Source organism: Excalfactoria chinensis, chromosome 4 (assembly GCF_039878825.1).
Source record: "Excalfactoria chinensis isolate bCotChi1 chromosome 4, bCotChi1.hap2, whole genome shotgun sequence".
NCBI classification, from domain to species: Eukaryota; Metazoa; Chordata; class Aves; order Galliformes; family Phasianidae; genus Excalfactoria; species Excalfactoria chinensis.
The window spans coordinates 27,284,815-27,305,128 of record NC_092828.1 but is presented as its reverse complement, the minus strand read 5'-3'; the positions used below and the strand labels follow the sequence as shown (position 1 = coordinate 27,305,128).

General features: G+C 35.5%; 1 protein-coding gene across 25 annotated transcripts in view; it reads right to left on the bottom strand.

The window, feature by feature from the left end:
- PCM1 (pericentriolar material 1) overlaps positions 1-20,314 on the bottom strand; it is a 39,206-nt gene that overhangs the window by 9,245 nt on the left and 9,647 nt on the right. For 7 of the 25 annotated variants that reach the window (XM_072336695.1, XM_072336688.1, XM_072336687.1 and 4 more), the window contains 26 exons: positions 18,938-19,115; positions 18,515-18,624; positions 18,005-18,221; positions 16,587-16,785; positions 16,100-16,276; positions 15,235-15,392; positions 14,788-15,002; positions 12,944-13,095; positions 12,733-12,862; positions 11,937-12,068; positions 10,935-11,128; positions 10,612-10,809; positions 9,854-10,076; positions 9,594-9,739; positions 8,524-8,717; positions 7,345-7,522; positions 6,361-6,716; positions 5,707-5,865; positions 4,897-4,953; positions 3,613-3,785; positions 3,404-3,532; positions 2,768-2,888; positions 2,337-2,474; positions 1,976-2,109; positions 1,116-1,250; positions 757-954 (listed from right to left, as the gene is read on the bottom strand). In XM_072336695.1, coding sequence (XP_072192796.1) covers positions 757-954; positions 1,116-1,250; positions 1,976-2,109; positions 2,337-2,474; positions 2,768-2,888; positions 3,404-3,532; positions 3,613-3,785; positions 4,897-4,953; positions 5,707-5,865; positions 6,361-6,716; positions 7,345-7,522; positions 8,524-8,717; positions 9,594-9,739; positions 9,854-10,076; positions 10,612-10,809; positions 10,935-11,128; positions 11,937-12,068; positions 12,733-12,862; positions 12,944-13,095; positions 14,788-15,002; positions 15,235-15,392; positions 16,100-16,276; positions 16,587-16,785; positions 18,005-18,221; positions 18,515-18,624; positions 18,938-19,115 — 4,401 coding nt within the window. The remainder of the gene's footprint in view (positions 1-756; positions 955-1,115; positions 1,251-1,975; positions 2,110-2,336; positions 2,475-2,767; positions 2,889-3,403; positions 3,533-3,612; positions 3,786-4,896; positions 4,954-5,706; positions 5,866-6,360; positions 6,717-7,344; positions 7,523-8,523; positions 8,718-9,593; positions 9,740-9,853; positions 10,077-10,611; positions 10,810-10,934; positions 11,129-11,936; positions 12,069-12,732; positions 12,863-12,943; positions 13,096-14,787; positions 15,003-15,234; positions 15,393-16,099; positions 16,277-16,586; positions 16,786-18,004; positions 18,222-18,514; positions 18,625-18,937; positions 19,116-20,314) is intronic. The other 18 variants (XM_072336693.1, XM_072336701.1, XM_072336705.1 and 15 more) reach the window with 10 other exon arrangements.

Below are 20,314 nucleotides of genomic sequence, written 5' to 3'. Positions count from 1 at the left end.
GTTATGACTGGAGTCATAACTATATTATGCAATAAGAAACAATGAGGTACACGCTTAACTGATTTAATTAATTAAGAGTTACATGAGCTTTATCTGTTTTAGTGATTCCTTTGTAAATAGTTCACATAACTAAAAATGAATTCCTAAAAACTGCAATACCACAGTTAAGAAATGCCAAAACATCTTTACAATACTGAAGTGGTAAAATACAACCAAAAACCGCATTGTTAGTGTAGAATATGTACTCATATTCTGCATTATCTCATGTATTTCTGAATACAATTATTACACTAATTCTGGAAAGTCATACTTCCTACATATGCCAATAAGCCAGCTGTTTCATAACTACCTAGATAGTACAGACATTATGAAAAGATGCTTGCTGACTGAACTACTCCAAGTGAAGCTGTAGGAATAGATGGAGAGATCATGAATTGCTACATATATGTGCTAAAATACTTAATTTGACTACTTGGTGACAGATGTTAATACTATTCCATGATTTGGGATTTGGGTACATATAACCAATTACCTCAAATCAAAGTCTCCATGGTTAAACTTACATAGCAAACAGTAACCTATAACACAGGAATCTCCCTTAATGAGAAAAACAGTTCATGTTCACTACTATGACTATGCAGAAGTAGTTTGTTAAAGCAAACAACCACCATTCCTCATACATAAAATTTGGGAAACAAAAATATAGGAAACTTACGAAAAGCCAAATTAAAAAAAATAAAAAGTAATAAGACAAACCTCTTTAGCATAAGACTGCATCTCTTCAGTAGTTTCTATTTTGCGTTTACACCTCTGCTTTACAGAAATACTGTTATTATCCAAGTCTTGCATGAGTTTAAAAAAGGCTAATTCATTAAACAATACTTCGGAAATCTCCACAAGAAGATCTTCCCCACAATCTTTTAATTTTCTACCAGCAAATTTTGCCAGGGAATCCTGTGAAGAGAAATAAATCGTCAGTTTCTGAAACAAGCTTTCACACTTCAAAAACTACTTGCCATACTCTTAGTAACTCTAAAAATTAGTAAAGTATATAATAGTTTGTAATCTTTTTTTAAACCATCCGGTTCTTTATATGCCAACTAAAAATTACTAACCTGAAGTATACTGCCAAGTTGCTTATGAAAGAACTTGACAAATTCTTTACTTTCATCATTCTGTTGTGTAAGAGTCAAGACCATACGTCTTACTGATGTCAGTAATTGAGAAGAACATACTTCATCCATGTGTTCCTAAAAAGGTATTACAGAATGCGCTTTGTTACCATTTAAGAAGTTAATGATCTCAAATACCAAGATATTTTAAACAAAAAAAGATGAAAAATCAACAACTTAGCTGTTTTTCAAAAATATCTCAAGTCACATCATATACAGCAGTCTGAGTTAAAATTACTTCAGTTCTCCTGAGCAAATATTTCAGAAATACATTTTCAAACATTTCTATTCAATTGGGTCAGCTCCAAACAAGAATCTCTGTTCATGAGACAAAAGTCCACCAGCCCTGTGCAATCAAGAAACCTTACCATTTCCTTCCCTGGAGTATTTAATCCTTATTTCCTTCTCAGCAATGTCAGCAGTTCAGTATATAATGGAAGTTGTCGCTAAGATACGAGTTATCAATTTTATATAGAAGTGGGAATTCGGAAGATAATTGATGACAACTGTATATCCTAGTAGTAACAAATTTATTTACAAACTCATTCAAAGATAAATCCAATGTTTTGGTCCTACCTTTCAATGACTGAAATATACCCACATAGGTACGAAACGCAAGTAAAGATGCCTGCTTTAGAATGCAGTAGACAAAGTATTAACACTTGAAGGCTACTTTTATTGTCTTAAAGCATGGAAAGGCTATCACATTTTTCTACTAATTCAATATAAACAACAGCATTCTATGCAACTGTGCAGCTCTTCCTCCTGTTCTTCTAGTACACATTAGTGAAAATAGTTCTTACCTTCAGGAAAGGAATGACCTCTTTCATAATTGCTTTAATCTGTCGGTTAAGCTGTTGAGTGTCTATGCGAGGACATGGCACAGCAGAAACTTCACTTGACTGTGGCACAGAAAGACATTCACTCACGCTGGGACCTCATTAAAAAAGAAGTGTACACATCTAAGTCATTTAACATTACTATTAAAGAAATATCAATTTCAAAAACATACATTTTTCTCTTAGAATCATATTAAGTACATTAAGAACCTACAAAACTTTGTTTTCAATATAAAGACAAAAACAAGCCAGCCAATTAAATTACTCTTGATATTTAGAATAATTATTCTCTAAAACTAAGTAAAATATGTATATATGTGCATACCTTCTAATTTAGCAGCAGTAGCACCCTGAAAATTACTAGAGCAGCCCTCAGAGTCAAGGGTACTTTCAGCTTCAATTTTCATACGCTCATACTCCCTCATCCTAGCCAAAGCTTGATCTAAGTGAATCACTGTGTTGCCTATATTTAGAATAAAAACATCTTTTAATCTAAATAAAAAATTTTCAAAGGATAGACAAGAATACAAAAATGAAAATTTAAAGCTATAGGTTTTGAAATTTACACAACCGCAGTTGCTGTTATGTTCTTATACACACATTCTCATCAAGTGCCTAATTGCTCAAAGTGCTGTATTAAAAACACATGATTACATATTAGATCACAAAAGTACACTACTCTAGTAGATGACTGCAGTCATTTCTGGAGAGCAGGTAAAGGAATAATACTTGTCATGTAAATCACATAATTCTTACCAAGGTCATCAGTGGCAAAGGGTTCAAAATGTGAAGATGTAGACATAGTACTCCCGTTGTCTGCATCATTTTGTTCACAGTCCTGACATGCTTCTGTAGGGAAGTTCTTGTCAAAAGTTTCCTAAAAAGCATTCATCAGCTGAGTACGAAGCAGGGATGCACCATACTCACAAATGTGAGAATGAGCCAGCAACATCTTTTAACCACGTGTGTGATATTAAGGGCTTGTCACCAGGCTGTCTTATATTCTGAAAACAGGTAATTCTAGCACATTTTTTTTCAAAAACTTCAACTATAAGCAAATAGGAAACTAGCTGGAGGACTTGTTAGTTTCTTAAATAAAAATAAATTAATTCATTGGGAACCTTGTAATCAGTACTTGCCCTGACATTATTCACAGAGTATTGGCTATTTTGAATATCAGTTTCCAATTTATATTCTTCATATTGTTCTCCACGTTCTGCTCCTCCTTAACACATCAGTGATTGCAAGTGTAAAGAATTCTACCATGCAAAAGGCTTTTATGAATTTCAGACAATTACAGTCACCACTATGAATATTCTGGTAAACAACCATGCATGTAAATTTAAAACAGGAAAAGCTGACAGTAAAACAGCTTTTGAATTGAAAGCTTACATCATCTGTAGAAGCAAGACTTTCACTGGGAGTGAGTTCAGAGTTCGATGCTATCCATGTTGCAGCGTTTAGTGATTTTATACATTTCCCCTTCTCGTTGTTCTCAGATAAATGTCTGGTCACTATATCCTGAAAAAAAGAACTGCACTGTAAAAAGAGCATCTACAATATCTTCAATTGATACACAAGATTCTAAAGTTTGCACATACCTGCAAAGCATATAGGGCCCTTTGTCTTAGGTAATCTGTGTTCAGCAGCTGTAGCTCATGGAAAAGTTCAATAAGAAAGTGGGGCCGAGACTCATTTTGAGAAATGAGAGTTGCGACTTCCGAATAAATTGTGTCTCGCAAAGCTTCAAACATAGAAAGATCGCTACCAGTTTCTGCAAGAAATAAAGAAAAAAAATCATTAAAAGATCATTTCTTGACACTAAACCAGATGAAAAAGAACCTGCTTGTTACATAACAAAATTAGATCTCTGTTACACAGATACTTTCTTAACGCTTACTCATCTCCTGAAGGCAATAAGGACTTGAACATAACAAAATAATTCTGAAATCCTGTAAGTATGAAACATACAGTATTTTTATCAATCAGGTTGGTTATTTTTTCAGTTCCAAGCAGTATCTTAAGAAAGTATTCCTTATTGAATAGAATATTGCACATACTGCAGTATTGCTTTCAATTCTGAAAGGTATTCACTCATGAACACAGACTTTTAAAGCATTTCAAATAAGACATTCAAAGGTTGAGACCTTCCCACACCTCCCACACTTACACAAATCTTGTATTTCCATGCATTTCTGATGCTCTTCCCCCTAAGCACCATTACACATTCACGAAAACACAATGTTCTAATAAGTTCTAATTCCTAGTTAAGTCCCACATCCCTTTAAGAATTAAAAGTATCATCCTTAAATAATAACTCGTCTGTTAACACATACATACTTTGGCAAGTGTTGAATGGAAAAACAAAGTTAAAATTTGGAAAACTCAGAGTTTAACAGATGCATATTTGTTAGTACTCAAGTTAATTACATTACCAGCAATACAGAAAATTTTACTGTAAAATTTGATTATCTGCCAATAGTATGCCAGTTTAAGCCATATGGACAAGCTTTTTCAGTTTGTAATTAAACATCAAAAATTGCTCTCATTGCCCATTACTAAAGTATAACAGCAGATTTTCCACACAAAAAATTCCTACTTAAATTACTTTTTGTCACAGACTCAATTTTCCACACATAATTTTGATTGACTGCGAACATGACAGACATGTTATCCACAACTATAATACAAGGCAGCTTGTGTTGTAGCACTCAATTCTTATTACAAGTAGCCCCTCTTGCCTCATTTGTAGAGAGGCTGTTGCAATTGTACCAATTTTGAACATCTGCTAAACAGTCTGAGCAACAGGAACAAAGCTAAGGGGGGCAGGAGGCAGCGGGGGAGGATAACAGGACATTGTTGAAGCTAAGCAATGAATGCATTACCTGGTGCTTCAATGCATGCATTTCTGTTAGACTGCTGCAGAATTCTCCTAGCATGTGCTGTAGGAAAGTGGGGATAGACAGTGATAAACACAAAAACGCGCACCAGAAATTAAGACAGGGTCTCTACAAAACAGCAGGAGGAAGATCGCTTAATCATCCAAACCATATCGCTGCTTATTGTGAAAACTTGACTGGCAGAGTTGATATAATAACCACTAATAAACAGCTCTCAGTGTGGACACAGTTACATTGACAAAGCTGTACATCATGCTACTATGACTGAAATATCTGCATGATTCCAACAAGGTACTGGCAGAATCTAAAAAGACACGGAAGAGTATTTTTATGACATGGATGCAAGAAAAGCAGAGCAGATAGCAAAAATGTAAGGGTTTACATGATATGATTGAATTTGAATGATATTTGATCAAGCTCCTTTAAGCACAAAGAAAACACGCATGCAGTACCAGACGTCATTAGATGGTAAACAGTTTCATCTGCTGTCCATAGAAATACCAATAAATATGAGATGTTTTTGATCAACTAGGATTTCGTTTGTCTTACATTAACAGCTTGTTTCCAAATATTTTAATCAAGTACCCAGTCTTCACAAAACACACAGCATCAGTCAGTAAACACGCATTTATGTTTACTGCAACTTTGGAAATTAAAAAGCGAAATCCACATATGCTAAAGTATGCAGTTGATATCACAATACACTACTTCTAAGCAACAAACTAGTAACTAAGCATGGAAATCTCTTACACAAAGTTTGAATGACAACAATTACTGAAATTCAGAGAAGAATACCTGAAGACATTTCAGTCGATCTACTGTATTTAATTATTTTTTCCAGTTGTTCCCGATTCTTCTTGCTAAACACCTTTGCATGAACAACCTCCTCAGAGTGTTTACTTCTAGTGCTTTTGCAGGGTTCACACACACTAGAAGCACTCGCACTGTCATAACCTTATGGGAGGAAGCGGAAGGGGAAATTATAAAGAGTTTTCTTGCTTTCATACATAGGTTCAAGGGCAATCTCAAAATGAAAAACAATTATCTTTTAGATTTTCCTTTGTTTGCTGAAGTGATACAGCAGCACTAAACTGATGCATGCTAGTAGTGTCCCTCTCATTCTAGACTGACTGTATTTTGCTGAAATACCTCCCTCAGCAAATCATCCACCTAGAATGTGAAGACTTAATGAAGAGGAAGATCTGAGCAGCTAACTCTGTGTCTACACACTACGCACTCAAATCAGGATTCCTAATAATTTATTCTCTATTTGCTGAAATAGTCAGCAACTTTAGTATAATTGTGTCATGTAAAATGAATTCATATTTCAGTAACATGTATTTCAAGAACGCATTGCAAATACCACTTATGGATAGTAAATTCTCTGGAATGCAAAGACTATAATCCACGTTGAGTTTGCCACAGCACATAAAATAATTTGCTACCTACCAGTATTCTTTATTCTGCCTTTTAGCTGAGAAGAATTCTTCCTCTTATTCTTTGATTTGGGTGTTTTATCTTTTGATGCCAGGCTTGCCTGAGCCGAAGCTTTTCTAGATTTAAATGTCTTTGTCACAGTAGTTGGGTCAACTGGATCAGGCATGCTACTAAAACTCTCCAAAGACTCTTCATCAAAGTTTCTTCTCCTGCTTGTATCAGACTGATTTTTATGACCCGAAGCAATGCTCTGTACTGAAACTGGAAAGCTTGCTTTCACTTGAAAGTGATCATCTTTTTTCACTTCCTGGCTATCATTAAGCCAAGTTGATCTCTTTTCCACTTCACCTTCAGTTTGCCTATGAGTCCTTCCATCAAAAAAGAAAGAAACACCACAATGTATTACAACCTGGCTTCTTGGAGCATGTATTACCAAATACTTTCTGCCCTAGTTACTCAGTCATCAGCTGAACACCAACATTTAAAAAACATGTAGCAAGAGCCCTTCCAGATGGAAAACTGAAGACATCTGAAGAAACGCACATTTCTGACTGACTGCAATTTGAATATAGTTATGTACTCCGAGTTACTCCTGAAATAATATTCGTTACCATCTACAGTAGCTTTAAAAAAAGAAAATCGCTTTGAAGCTATTTATATCCTGTTGTTATTTCAATTGCTCAAGTTCAAAACAGAAATCTTCCTCCATAGACAAAAATATATCACATATAACTGCATTTAAGATTTGAATATTCCTGAACCAATACATCACTTAATACACAGAAAAATACAACAAAAATGAAAAACAAGCAAAAAACAAACAAAAAAAAACCCAAAAAAACAAAACAACAACATTTTGAAACCTCAAAATTAAATCTCGTCTTGTATTTAAAGTTAATTAATTTACAAGTTCCCAATATGAACCCTAATCCTGGGGTGCTGGGACAGGGTTTGACAGTAGTGATGACAGGAGAGTTGCACTGTGGTAAGACCTACCTTTGGTGTTCTGCTCCATTAGAGGAACTGCTTTCAAAAGGTTTGGGGAATGCCATATACTCAGTTTTTCCAGAAGCATTATGATCTAGAGGATGTTGCTGCTGCTCACTGCTTTGTGGGAAACCACTGTGTGCAAAATCTCCAAAGCCTGAAGGAAACACTGGGTTGTAGTTTATTCCTATAAAACAAACAAGAATGCCATAAGTTGCTACACCATTTATCCATATACTGTAAGTCAAGTCGGAGACACTGAGTGGCACTGTGTTATTCTGAAACAAACAAACAAAAAAAATGTGTTGAGGAAATAAGAAAAAACTACTCTTGTACTGAAAATGCTGCAATTATATGGATTTATCTTCAGTGCAGATTTCAAACATCATTGGAAACTACATATGTCACTACAACCCCACCAGTGTACAGATGAAGGCATTTCAAGAATACTCACACCTACAAGTGAGGTAAAAATTGTAAGTTCCTAAAAAGAAAACAAAAACCTCAGAGTTCTGTGTGTGAAAACTACCAGCTCTATAAGAGATCAAGTTCACAGCAAAATTCCAACAGTGCAACTATCCACAGGGCCAAATAAGCCATAACGCTTACTTTAACTTTAGAATCTTCAAGGAAGTAGCAAATTGAACATAATTACTCTTCTGAGTGGATTCTGTGTAATTTCAAATATATTCTAAAACAGAAAATAAATTTGAGAGATACAGCTGGTAGCTTTCAGGTTGTGCTGATCTTCTGAAAAGGCTACAATATATTACTGTAAAGACAATTTAGGAATTACTTTTTTTAAAAAATTCTTTTATTTTTCTTTCATTTTTTCTTTATTTTTAAAGACACAGTAGGATACCTTATTTCCCCTATTTCAAATTCAACAGTACAAGATTTGGTAATGAGAGGAGAAAAACTGTATCCAAAAATCAGTGGTTACTTGATAGCTCTGATACAAACAGAAATTAGTAACACGTTGCTCTTTGCCATGTTTCAAAACAAGCACTCCAAGTCCTAACCAAAAGAGATACAAACTTCTGCTCATTTAAATACTGTTAAATAACTTTGAGTACTTCAAATTCAATCTGAAGGACAAGCCGGATTTCCATGAAGTTACGATTAAATGAGGGAATAGAAATTTTTTTAAAAAATCATATTACTTTTCACACTTGCAGTAATACTCACCTGGAGCAAAGGAAGAAATATTAGTAAATCCTGGCACATTAAACAGGTTCACAGGCTGTGGAGGAAAGCTGAATGGACAGAAAACAGGAGATGGAGGTGGTGGTGCACTACTGCCTCTCTCTTTTCTTGATGGCTTCTCTTGACACTGTTGCTGTTCTTGCTGGTGCATTAGATCATTTAACATTTGTCTCAATCTTGAAAACAATGAGGAAAAAGAATGCCTCAAAATTTAAACCACACAAGAGAAAATAACTTGAAAGAAATGCAGTAATCAGCAGCATGGTAGCAGTAGACAGCACCATGCAAGAAAACCTACAACTTCACTGATAGAGCCTAACTGCACTACGTAATAACATGAACAATCCTTAAACTGAAATGCCTTGACTCAACAGCAGTTCTAGTACACAGCCACTAGGAGCAGCCACGATGCTCAGGCTGACAGGAAATTGTAAATCTTTACTCAGTAATCCAAGATTTGCATTTCACCTGTTCATGTAACCATCACTACTTTACACACATAAACTATGTTTTCAGTATGTATGTAAAGAAATTCACTTGGCCAGTCAAAAAATAACTCCTGAGCAACAGACACACACAGTTCAAAATCAACTGATCTGTCACTGTAGTCACGTGCACAGAAATTAAACATGCTTGTGAGAATGATTAAAAAAAAAAGCCACTCAGCAAGAAGTAAGCAGCTTGGAAACAAAATTAAACAGAAACAACAGAAGACACAAAATATTTGCAGCAATTGCCATTCACATTACTTTAAAATGTTCTGCAAAAAGGGCTACTAACTACATATCACTTATCAAGCACAAAGATAAATTTTCATACCATGAAATGAAACTTTGACTGTCTTTATTTATTTACTTTAAAAAGATGTAAGAAGTACATTCAAATGGAGCATTACTACGTACAAATTATGACTGAGTAGTCTAAGCAAGGACAAGGCTTTTCTAACATCTTTCCATTACACTTAGAATCCAGAATCTTGCTGGGTCATCTGCCAAAAACCAAAGGCATATACTGAAGCATTTCAAATTATACAGCCAAGTCCTAATACAAACCTTTGGACATTATTCTGCTGCCAAGATAGTTGAGTATAACATTGGTTTAACTGATGCATAATAAGATGTACTTGTGAAGATGCAATGTTATTGGGCATCATATTATATGGGCCCGCAAGCAAAGTCTGTAGAAAACAGGAGAGGGTCTGTGGAAAGAAAACAAATAACAAAGACCAAATTACCAAAATTAGAAGTTATCACTAGAAAAGTTTAGGACAACATTGAGTCAGAACACTGAGTTAACTGCTCTTCATGCCTACCTGCTGATCTTGCATTAAAGTCTGGCAAATGCTAACACTGAATTCCAGTTGTTTCTTCAACTGATTGATCTGTTCTTGCCATTGTTCTTTTTCTTCCACGTAAGAAAGCTCAGATATCCACCGAAAGTTTTCCTGGCGCCTCATACTGATATTTTGCTGCTGCCTAGTTTTAGACATTGGTCGATAATTCCCATCTGCTGAAAGAGGACGGCAGTTTTTCCACCTAAGGCAGGGAAAGGGCAGAAAGGAAGGATAAGAGCAAAAGCTGACTTTTCAGACCTTCCCTGTTAGCAAAGCTTCAATTGTTAATGTTTCAAGTGTATGTAGAAGCAATCAACATAATACAGAAAGAAGTACAGCTTCCAAACAAAGGCCTCATGCATTAGTACTAATTAAAATTATTTTTCCTTAATAAAAACCAGGGGAAAGTAATTCTAATTTTCTGAATCACTGTGAAGAGATGGCAAAAAATTCACATAGGTCATCTTCTGCTATGCTGACTGAAACACAACATGAGGAGCTGTAGCACAACACAACCAGGTAATTGAATGGTAGGCAATATTTAACACACAGAATAATCAAAACTAGTCACATACATCGTAGCTATAGAAGCTAAGACAAGAAAATGCCACCACAAACACCTCACTAGCAAGCAGAAAGTTCACTTTGACCTAATAGGGGGCTTTGCATTTAGTGCAGTGATCCCTCCATCCCTTTCAAAAACACCCTGACACGTATCAAGAAGTAATGCCACTTACCTATCCTTATTTCCTTTATGATAAAACACGTTTTCTGGTATTTGGTTATTGGGATAAGCAGAAAAGCTGTCATTCATACTTGGTGTATCTTCCTCTTCTTCTGCCTGGTCAAGTCCATCAGATAGATAACCATCTTCATCTCCATCCTCTTCATCTAGCGCACACTGAGTAGAACCTCCCCAGGTAGCCATTGTCCTGCTGAGCATTGAAAATGAGAGATTTTGTTTATGTTTATGGCAAAGTATCAAAACAATCTCTTGATAACCGCATGAAACAACAGAAGCGCCCACTGACTGACAGCAAAGAGGGACTCATGTTCTTACTTCTCCGTCCTACTCTGCTGCGGAGTACACTGAGCTTCTGATCCCTCACTTTTAATAGATGCAGCAACAGTAGATATTGTTTCTGCCAGTTCTCTCCTCCTCTGATGTTCAGCCATTAGAGCTTCAAGTTGTTTTCTTCGCCGCCGCAATTCTTCTCTTAGAATTTCATGCCTTCTCATCTCAGACCATAACTGCTTCCAAGAAAATGGAAGGCATCAGAGTATAAACAAACAAAAAACTCTTAAGTAACACCTTAAAATTTCACTATTTGATACTACACTGACATTTTTGTCCAGACACTGGTATTAGTCACACTACAAAATGCACCCAGTATGAGCCATCTATTCCATTTTAAAATTTAAGAAGGTAATCAAACAGCAGAGAATAGTTACTTTTTAAAAATAAGACAAATAGTGCATGTTTCATAGTATCATATCATAGTATCATAGTATCGTGCGAGTTGGAAGGGACCTTAGAGATCATCGAGTCCAACTCCCGGGATTCGAGCCCTTCTGTGTAGCAGAGCAGCATTTCTGCCACTTGCGCCACAGGGAGGATTCGAACCCCGGGACTCTGGTGCTGCAAGCAGCAATTGTACCACTGCGCCACCGGAGGCACACCAAGTGTTTCACAGAACACTTCCTAATTCCACAACTCATTTCAAAGGTTAGTCAAGAAGCAAAAAAAAAAAAAAAAAAAAAAAAAAAAAGGTTTATATCAAATATGTTATTATATAATGCTGTAAGTGCACAGTATTGACCACTTACACACACTTCATAGAGAAAAAAAATCATTTTCCACGAGCATGAAAAACAGTACAGCAATAGCACTAGCAATATTTACTTCTATCCAGAAACGAAGCAAATCAATTATGTACACTTTCCTATCATGGCTACTATACTATGCTCTCTCCATATAAAGTACTTAAAATAATGTGTCCAAGTTTCCTAGAACTTTTTTCCCCTCTTCATATTAAGTATTAGAATATCAAGCATGAAATACCTCATTGCCTACTGGTACAGATTCACCAAATTCAAGTAAAGGCTTGCCAGCTGCATTACACTCATTCATGGCTTGAGCTGATGTTGCTGGTAAAGTCTGTCTATTTGCTGGGCTGTTACTCAGGCCAGCAGACTGAAAGAAAAAGCAGAACAGCAGAACAATTCAGGCTTTTTGAGACAGCAGAGTTAATCAGTATTCAGTGAGAATCTGCATTTTAAAATTCATTAAGTACCTCAGAGGTTAGTCAGAAACAAAAATTGTTTTTAAACTAACAAATTATTGTATAATGCTGTAGATATACAGTGTTGACCAGTTACTATGTACTTCATAGAAAAATTATCTTTTAAAGTGTATGAGAAAAGTACAGCACTGCAGTTCAGTTTGAATACAGTAAAGTGTTGGTCATTTTTATGAGACACCGTATTGTTTGACAGCAGCAGAACCTGCAAATGCCTAATAAGATGAAGGTGCAGTGACTAGCAGACACAGTAGACAGACAGATTTCAAACTAAAAATAATACAGAAGGTCCTCCATTGCCAAAGACTTTAACACCAGAATTTTTGAGGACAAAGGACAGTGAAACTAGAGTTTAAAACAGCAACCAATGAGCAAGAATTTCAATGCAACTAGACAACCAGAGCTCTCTTCCAACTTTAGAAATCCATATTCTTAAAGTAGAACACAATTAGTAACGAGTTTTTTAAAGCAAGTTTTTTTACCTGGAAAAAAATGGTGTGAAAATAATGTTAGACTGTAGACTTCAACAGTCTAAGAAAGCAAACAAAGTCTACCTACTTGAAGGTCAGGACAAGCTTTCTGTAACACTTCAATTTTTTCTTGAATTTCCATCAGTTTCCTTCTTTCTTCTTGTAGCTGCTTAAGTTCCCGCTGCTGCTGCTGAAGTTTAGCTTCATAGAACTTCTCTCTGCATGGATACATTACCCACATATTACCTGGCAGGAAGTCATCTAAAGTAAGATTCTACAGTTCTTGGACAAAGACATACCTCGCTTTTTCATTCAATCCTACATCTTTTTGCAACTTATTGCTACTAACTCGAACATTGTTTGGCTGTTGCTTTGTCTCTTCCATCTCACCCAAAAAGTCACCCATGTTAGATGCATTTGCAGTGAGTACTTGAGGTTCTGGATCATCATCCTGAACGGAAGACAGGAAAGCAATCAGACTATTTTCAAACTGATGAACAGAATGTAAGAGGTTCATTTTATCAAAGCAATTTTTTCCCCCCCACCTAATTAGTCTGAATTTTCTATCATTTGAACTAAAGGTGAGATCTTCATGTCACCTTGACTTAAAGCTAATTTACATCACCTTAACAAAGTAATTCAAAGTTACAAGGCTCAACTTGATATAAACACAAAATAACACAAGCCCCGCTACCACCTATATGCTTGTACTACAAGGTTCAGCCTCGTTAGCATCTACAACATGCCTCATTCTGGGAGCCTGAATCACTTGAATTATATTTTATATCAACGATTGAGAAGATAGAAATACATGAGCACATCAAGAAAAAAAGTGGAAGAAGAATAGAAGAACAGAATATAACTGAGGTGAGGACTCCTAATTATCGTAATAAGTACTATTGGCTTAAAATGAAACCAAAACTACTCTGAAAAGTGATTATTTTTATATTTTAGAAACAATTTCCTGCATGGGTTCCTATTCCGCTTTTTTGTTGGCATGGCTTTTTCATTTTAAGTTCTCAATTAAATCTTAAAATTGTTGTAGCCAAAGCATTCTTCTTTCAACACAATCTTTCTGAACACAGATCCTTCTGAAAAGATCAGCACTGGCTAAGTGCAACATAGCCATACAGACCTACAGCACTGTTACTGAGTGCAAAGTTTCAAACCTTTTAAATATGAAGACTGAATGTATGTTTCTGTGTTTTCATTTTAAGATGCTATATTCTCTCTAATTCTGAAAAATCTTTGTAAAGGTCATAAAAAACCCAATGCAGATGCTGAGAATACTGACAGCAATGTAATCTTGATATAGCTATACAAATAGCTATACATCATCTATACTGTTACTAATATTAAAAAAAGCATGTACTAAAATTGATTTTAGAGCTCTTACATAAAACCTTTATAGTCTTTCATACATACAGTCAGTATGCAGACAGGAAATGTAAACCTTTAAGTTTGCCACAGAGACATTAGATTCAATAAAAACTCTTTTTAACAAAAATAATACTAAAAAGACATTTAAAATAAAAACACCATCAAATTTATAGCTGGCTCTCAAATTCCTTTATAAACAAAAAGTTCCCTAAACATCTCAGCTCCAACATGCTGTGACATTTCAAACACATCTGAAGATTTTAATCAAATCCGGTGTAACATTGCAAAACCTAGGATTCCAGAACTAAGACAAATATTCAGTTTAAGTTTAAAACCATAGATCAAAATAATTTAAGGAATAACAGACTTCCTGTTTTGGCTTGTTGCTTTGTTGTTTTTTTGTGTGTGTGTGTTTTTTTGGCTGGCTTTTTTTTGTTGTTGTTGTTAGTAAAACACAGTTCCAAGATAAAACATTAAGGTCATTCTTGTCTTAGATCAGCAACCCAGGAAAATTCCAGATTTGAACTTGGTGTCACCTTCAACTTCAGACAAATCAACCACTGTCTCTCTTTTCCCCAGTGAATTCTATACAGTAGAATTATATATAGTAGTATAGTGTCACTGTTGAAAGTTAAACATTACATGAAATAACGAGTGCCACATTTTCATGCCTGGATTTATAGTTGTCAGGGTTTTGTAGTGTTGTTATGATGTGGAATATTGACAGCAACACTACAAAACCATGACAATAGTCATAGAATACCTGCACCATAGCAGCAAGGTTTTGCAACTGTCGAAGTTTCTGCTTTGCAGCCATAAGCCTATTAATCTTCTGCTCAAACTCAGCATCTCCTGCAACATCACCCAGGCTGCTTCTGTGACTGGATATGGAATCTTCACTAGCTCTATCTTCTTCCACTTCATCATCTTCAGCTTGGGGTAGGTCAGTATCTTTGTCATCCTCCCTATTATGACAGTCTGGAGATGCGGAGAAGGAAGAGGTGAGTAAACTGCTTTGTTTACTAAATAAATTACAGAAATTGCTTAAATTACATTATTGAAATGCCTGTTTTTATTTAATTACCTTCAGAAAAATTCCAGCCTACTGTTACAACTCAATCAGTTCGAACAAAGTTCTCGCAGATGCTGCATGGCTATCAGAATCGTGTATGCACTAAGACCTGCATTATTAGAAAATTTTAGAACATACCTAGAGTAGAAGACATTTTTAGTGTCCTTATATTAGCAGCAGATCGATTATTTATTTCACAGTCTGTATTAAGATGTCTTCCATCTCTGTTATTAGTTCCACACTGTACGTTTGAGTTGCTATTTATTTCACTCCAACTACTGACTCCTTGAGGGTTTCTAGGGTGAAATGCATTACTCATGTTAACTTCTTAAGAACTGGTATCGATGGAATATTACTTCAGCCATTTTATTGACTCACTTTTATGAATGCCTTTATTTTCCTAATCCATTGTAATTAAAAAAAGAAAAAAAATCTCCTAAAATTCACTTGCAAAATTAGTCCAGACATTGAGAATTCTCAATATCCATCTCTCATACAGACATGTTTCTCAAAACATAGACAAATAAATGAAAATCAGAAGCAGCTACAAATTACTTCCCTACTCAAACTGCAACGGTATCAGTTCACAAGAGAATTTCAAGGTGTACATTTATGTAAACAGCTCTGTATGATTCATAACCAGATTAGTATTGATTTCTGCAGAGATGCACACTGCTATCCTATTACTATACCTCAGAATGCCTCTATACACTGAAGGCTGCTTCTGCTTAAACTTCCTAGCTCTATGACTATTGATCTTCCAGAGGAATTTCACACACATTTCAGTACTTGAATCTAACGTGATTACAAGTTACAGATCTACATTTGCTATCGAGTAGGATTACTACTAGCCTGCATGAGCTACATAAACATTTACAGTAAGTTCTCCAAAAATTTCATGTGAAAAATGGATTACTTCTAGTTCACTGAAATCTTACACTGCTTCAGTAAACCTATGACAACTTAGCTATAAAGACTGAGGATGACAAAATATATGATTAACCTAATATTTGTAACAGGCTGTGGATCCCCATGTTCAGAATCACTTCCCGAGTCTTCTGTTTCTTCCTCTTCCTTAGTGTTTTCATTCACAGCATCTGTCATCATATCAGATGTTTGCTCATAGTAGTGAACTAGCTCACGTAACTCATTCAGTCTCTTACGAACCTCATTTAGCTTCCTGAGGAAAAACAAAAAAAAAAAAAGAAAACAGAACACAGGGCAATATTAATTAAAACATATGAAATTTAAAAAAATAGATAGGTACATTTACAGTTCTTGACACAAACTGTAATTTTTCTAGCTGTAATAAACTTCTGCTTGTAGCTAAGCAGGCATTTACTTTCACAGGCCATTTACTAAGTGGTCCATTAAGTAAATTAAATCACAAAACAGTTTCTTAATACAGAACTTAATAAAACACACCTAAAACTCAAGGCTAAAAAAAAAACAACATTAAAGCAGATTATAGAAAATAAAAAATATTTTACTGAAGCTTTTCCGTTGGATTTAGATTGTCATCCTCTTCACTCTCATTCTGAGAAGCCAGGCAATCAGGAGGATAGGGAGCAGATGCCAGACTATTTGATTCACCATTGATAACAGTTACTACACCCACAGGAGCAGAAGCAGCTGAAGTTGTACTTCTTTGGTCAATACTCCTTTGAGGAGAACTTGAAGCTGGAAAAACTACAGAGAAGAAACATACTTCTTGAAAACAGCATGCAAAAAAAAAGGAAGCTGCCTAACCAAATTACATTAAACAGTAACTACAGAAAATATTACCAGCATACAAAATAGCAGTAAGCAACTTCTTTTCTTCAGGGAACAACAATTTCTGCATTAAGTTTCATGACAGACAATGCCAACCAAAAGTAATAGGCAGCTTCCATAAACAATACTTCCATAAAACAAGTCTGTTCTTTTTAGCTTTATCAAGTGCAGGTGGAAGTTTTCAAGCTGTCAACGTGCCCAAAGAGTTCTTTAAAGGACTAAGTTATGGTTGAATTGTATTTGATGAAATTTAACGCTTAAACATTTAAAATGAGAAAGAGTTCTAATAACTTTGTTTTCCCAACTGGTAAGCTCTTGCAGACACATGCTTCAGAACACAGCCTTGATATATGCTTACCCTGTCCAGCTATATAAAAATCATAACCAGATACACTCAGATTATGCACTTTAAGTACAAGAAAGACGAATGGGTTTTAGACATGTAAGCATCAAAGCAGTCTGCTCTTCTACAGGCGCATGTTGGAGAGACTCATTTCTTAATCAGACTACCCTATCATCGCCTCACACCAACTTCCAGCCATAATACAAAGCTTCACCAGGGCAAATGCAAGTCTAGAACAGGAACAAACAGTAGACTCACATGGGAGACTTAAAGAATTGGAAAATCATCTAAAGAACAGACCAAAACATCCAGTCCATTCAGACAGCTGACTTCCTCTGGCATGACCTGAGATCCAAGTACATTTGACTACTGGACAAGAGAGTACTTTGACAGTGGAAAAAAAATCAAACCCCATCATGCTGTAGCATTATTAACAACAGAAGCACATAGTACATAAATACAGAGGTACTGTAATAATATACAGAACATTCTGAAGAATGAGAATATTATATGAATTGTCACTGACAACCACTGGAAAAAAGAAAATTCCAGTCATCACAACCTCACAAATTAATTGCAGTAATGTTATAACAAGTGCTAGTTTACCTGTCAAGCTCTCCAACAAATATGAAATGTTTTTAGTGCAGTAAATCAGTTACGTAATACTGCCCTATTACAGCTTTATCATCTACTACAGTGATAATCATTAACCAATTGAAAGGCCACCTTAAAAACAAACACTCTGTGTTTTTAAACCCTTAGAAATTGATAATTTCATTTAAATATACTTACAGGAGGAATTATTTAGATGTTGGTCACGAAGCGTATGAAGTTCTCCCAACAGTTTATCCATCTTTTGCTTTTTCCCCTGCAACATTCGCATCTTATTGAAAAGTTGTGCCTTTTCATCTGCCCGTTGTTCTGACACTGAAGAGTTTCGGCTTTGTGAAATCTCTCTGGTAAGTGAAAGACTTTCTGCTTGTCTTCTATTGTCTGGTACAGACTGAGTCTAAAAAGAATAACTTCCTTTTATTCAAAGTACCACGGGTAAAAACAAAATAAATTCTAACGAACAAAAAAGCCTCTTATAGACTTGATAGGCTCAGCAGCAGAACAAAGAACTTCAACAGTTAGCTAACAGATAACCCTCAGGAACACAAAGATACTGAGCTTGCAAGTTTGGAGGAACTCCAATTACTCCATCAGCAGATGAATAACAATAAAAAGACAAATCTTCAACTGTTCAAAAGAATAAGAAAAAGAGACAATGGTAGAACTTCAGAGTGCAACACAAAGACTGACCTGAGAATCATGAAGTTGGTTATGAAAGCGCTGAATTAAGTCAATTAATTCTTCATTCAACTCTGATGTAAGGCTTACTCCAGAAACACTACCTGTTGTCTCTGTTACAACTGGGCATGCAGAAAAAAGGAGGAAAAATGTAAATATTTGTTCACAAAAACCTAATAAAGACCATTCGATGAAAACGCTTTGTTCTGTGAGCATACAGAACCTTAACAAACGTGAGTTTTTTTGTAAAATTTAGATATCAATGCTCATATTTCTAAAAATGTCTATTTAAAATTTAAAAAAATATATAAATATAGCCCTGCAGTAAGACTTCAAAGAAGAGAATTACTAAAGAACTTTTACTATGTATTCTACAATTCCAGCTTTAATCATTTACTCAGCAAGTTAAAATAGCTATCAGAGATGCTTTCATACCAGAATCATCCACAACAGCAACAGCTTGTTCTGCTTTATGCTGCAAAGCAAGAAGAGCTGCCTGTCTTCCTTGAAGAGCCTTCAATTGTTCCTGCTGCTGTAGCATCCTTTTCAGTAAATCGTGCTGCTTCTTCAAGTTCTCCAACTCCTCTTTAGCTTCCTGTTGAGGATCTCTGGCCTGAAAGACACAGAAGAACATTACCATAAATGGGATAATTTATCTGGAAAGTACTGCTGTTAGAGGTGTCAAAACAAGGAAGAATGCAACTGAATCAAAGTCAGGCAAGAGTAAAAGGTGAATCTGTTTCACTTTCCAGACAGTCCACTTCAGTTCAGGAGTTTTAGATATAAAGTAAGAAGAAAACCTGTATCATCAAGATAAGCTTAATGCTCTCAGGGCTGTTTTCTTTAAAAATAGTCAACCACTTAATATGCCCCAAAGACTAAGTATCCCTTTGTCTTCTGAAGCATAAATTCATAGCAACACATTAATATAAGAATGCTAAAGCTACGCAACATAAGGCTGCTTATACAAGACACAGACTATTTGCTAGCTTAAAATCTACTGTAAGTACAAAGTTTTGCATAATTATTCTGCTCTAATGTACAACATGTATTTATTTTTGTACACACTATTTTTACCATAGGCAATAAATCACCTCAGACTCGGGTAAACCAATTTCAAAACAAGACACGTTCATACTCCCTCCATAACACATTTCCAAGCGCATGGAAACAAATCTGGAGGAATGAAAGCACGCTGTATGGTAAAATCCCATACAGAGGAAAGTTAATTTCCTTAGCCCATCTTAATTAACAGCTGGAAATTTGTCTCAAGACCTCCTCAGGAATTAAGTATTTAAGGAGACATCCACTGGTAAAGACCCTGCCTTCATTTAAGTTATCATATAATGCAAATAAAAACACTGAAAAGTTTGCCTCCTTTTTGTTAAGAGTCAATATAAACATAACAATATTAAAAGAATCAACATCTTTTTACGCAACGCTAATTTCCTGAAGTAACAAATTCTCTCAGTGCAGAACAAATCCAGCACCAAAAGTCAGAACAGAAGCTCATATTAATTTCTGGGCACAAGAGAAGCTTCCCAAAAGATCAAGGACAATACATCCATAATTCAACACTTCTCAAAGAAATGCCAATACAACTTGAGCTGAACATTCTTTCTCAATTTTTATCTTACATATATAGAGCAGAGAAAAGGGAAAACAGAGTACACAAAAATGAAATCAACACAGGAAGGAGGGGAAGAAAGGGAAAAGGGGTACGTGCCTCCAAGTTTTACACCAGCACTAACTCAAATATCAGATTTGATCTTGTTCACTAGTAAACAAAAAACATTTCTCAAGCCTAATTCC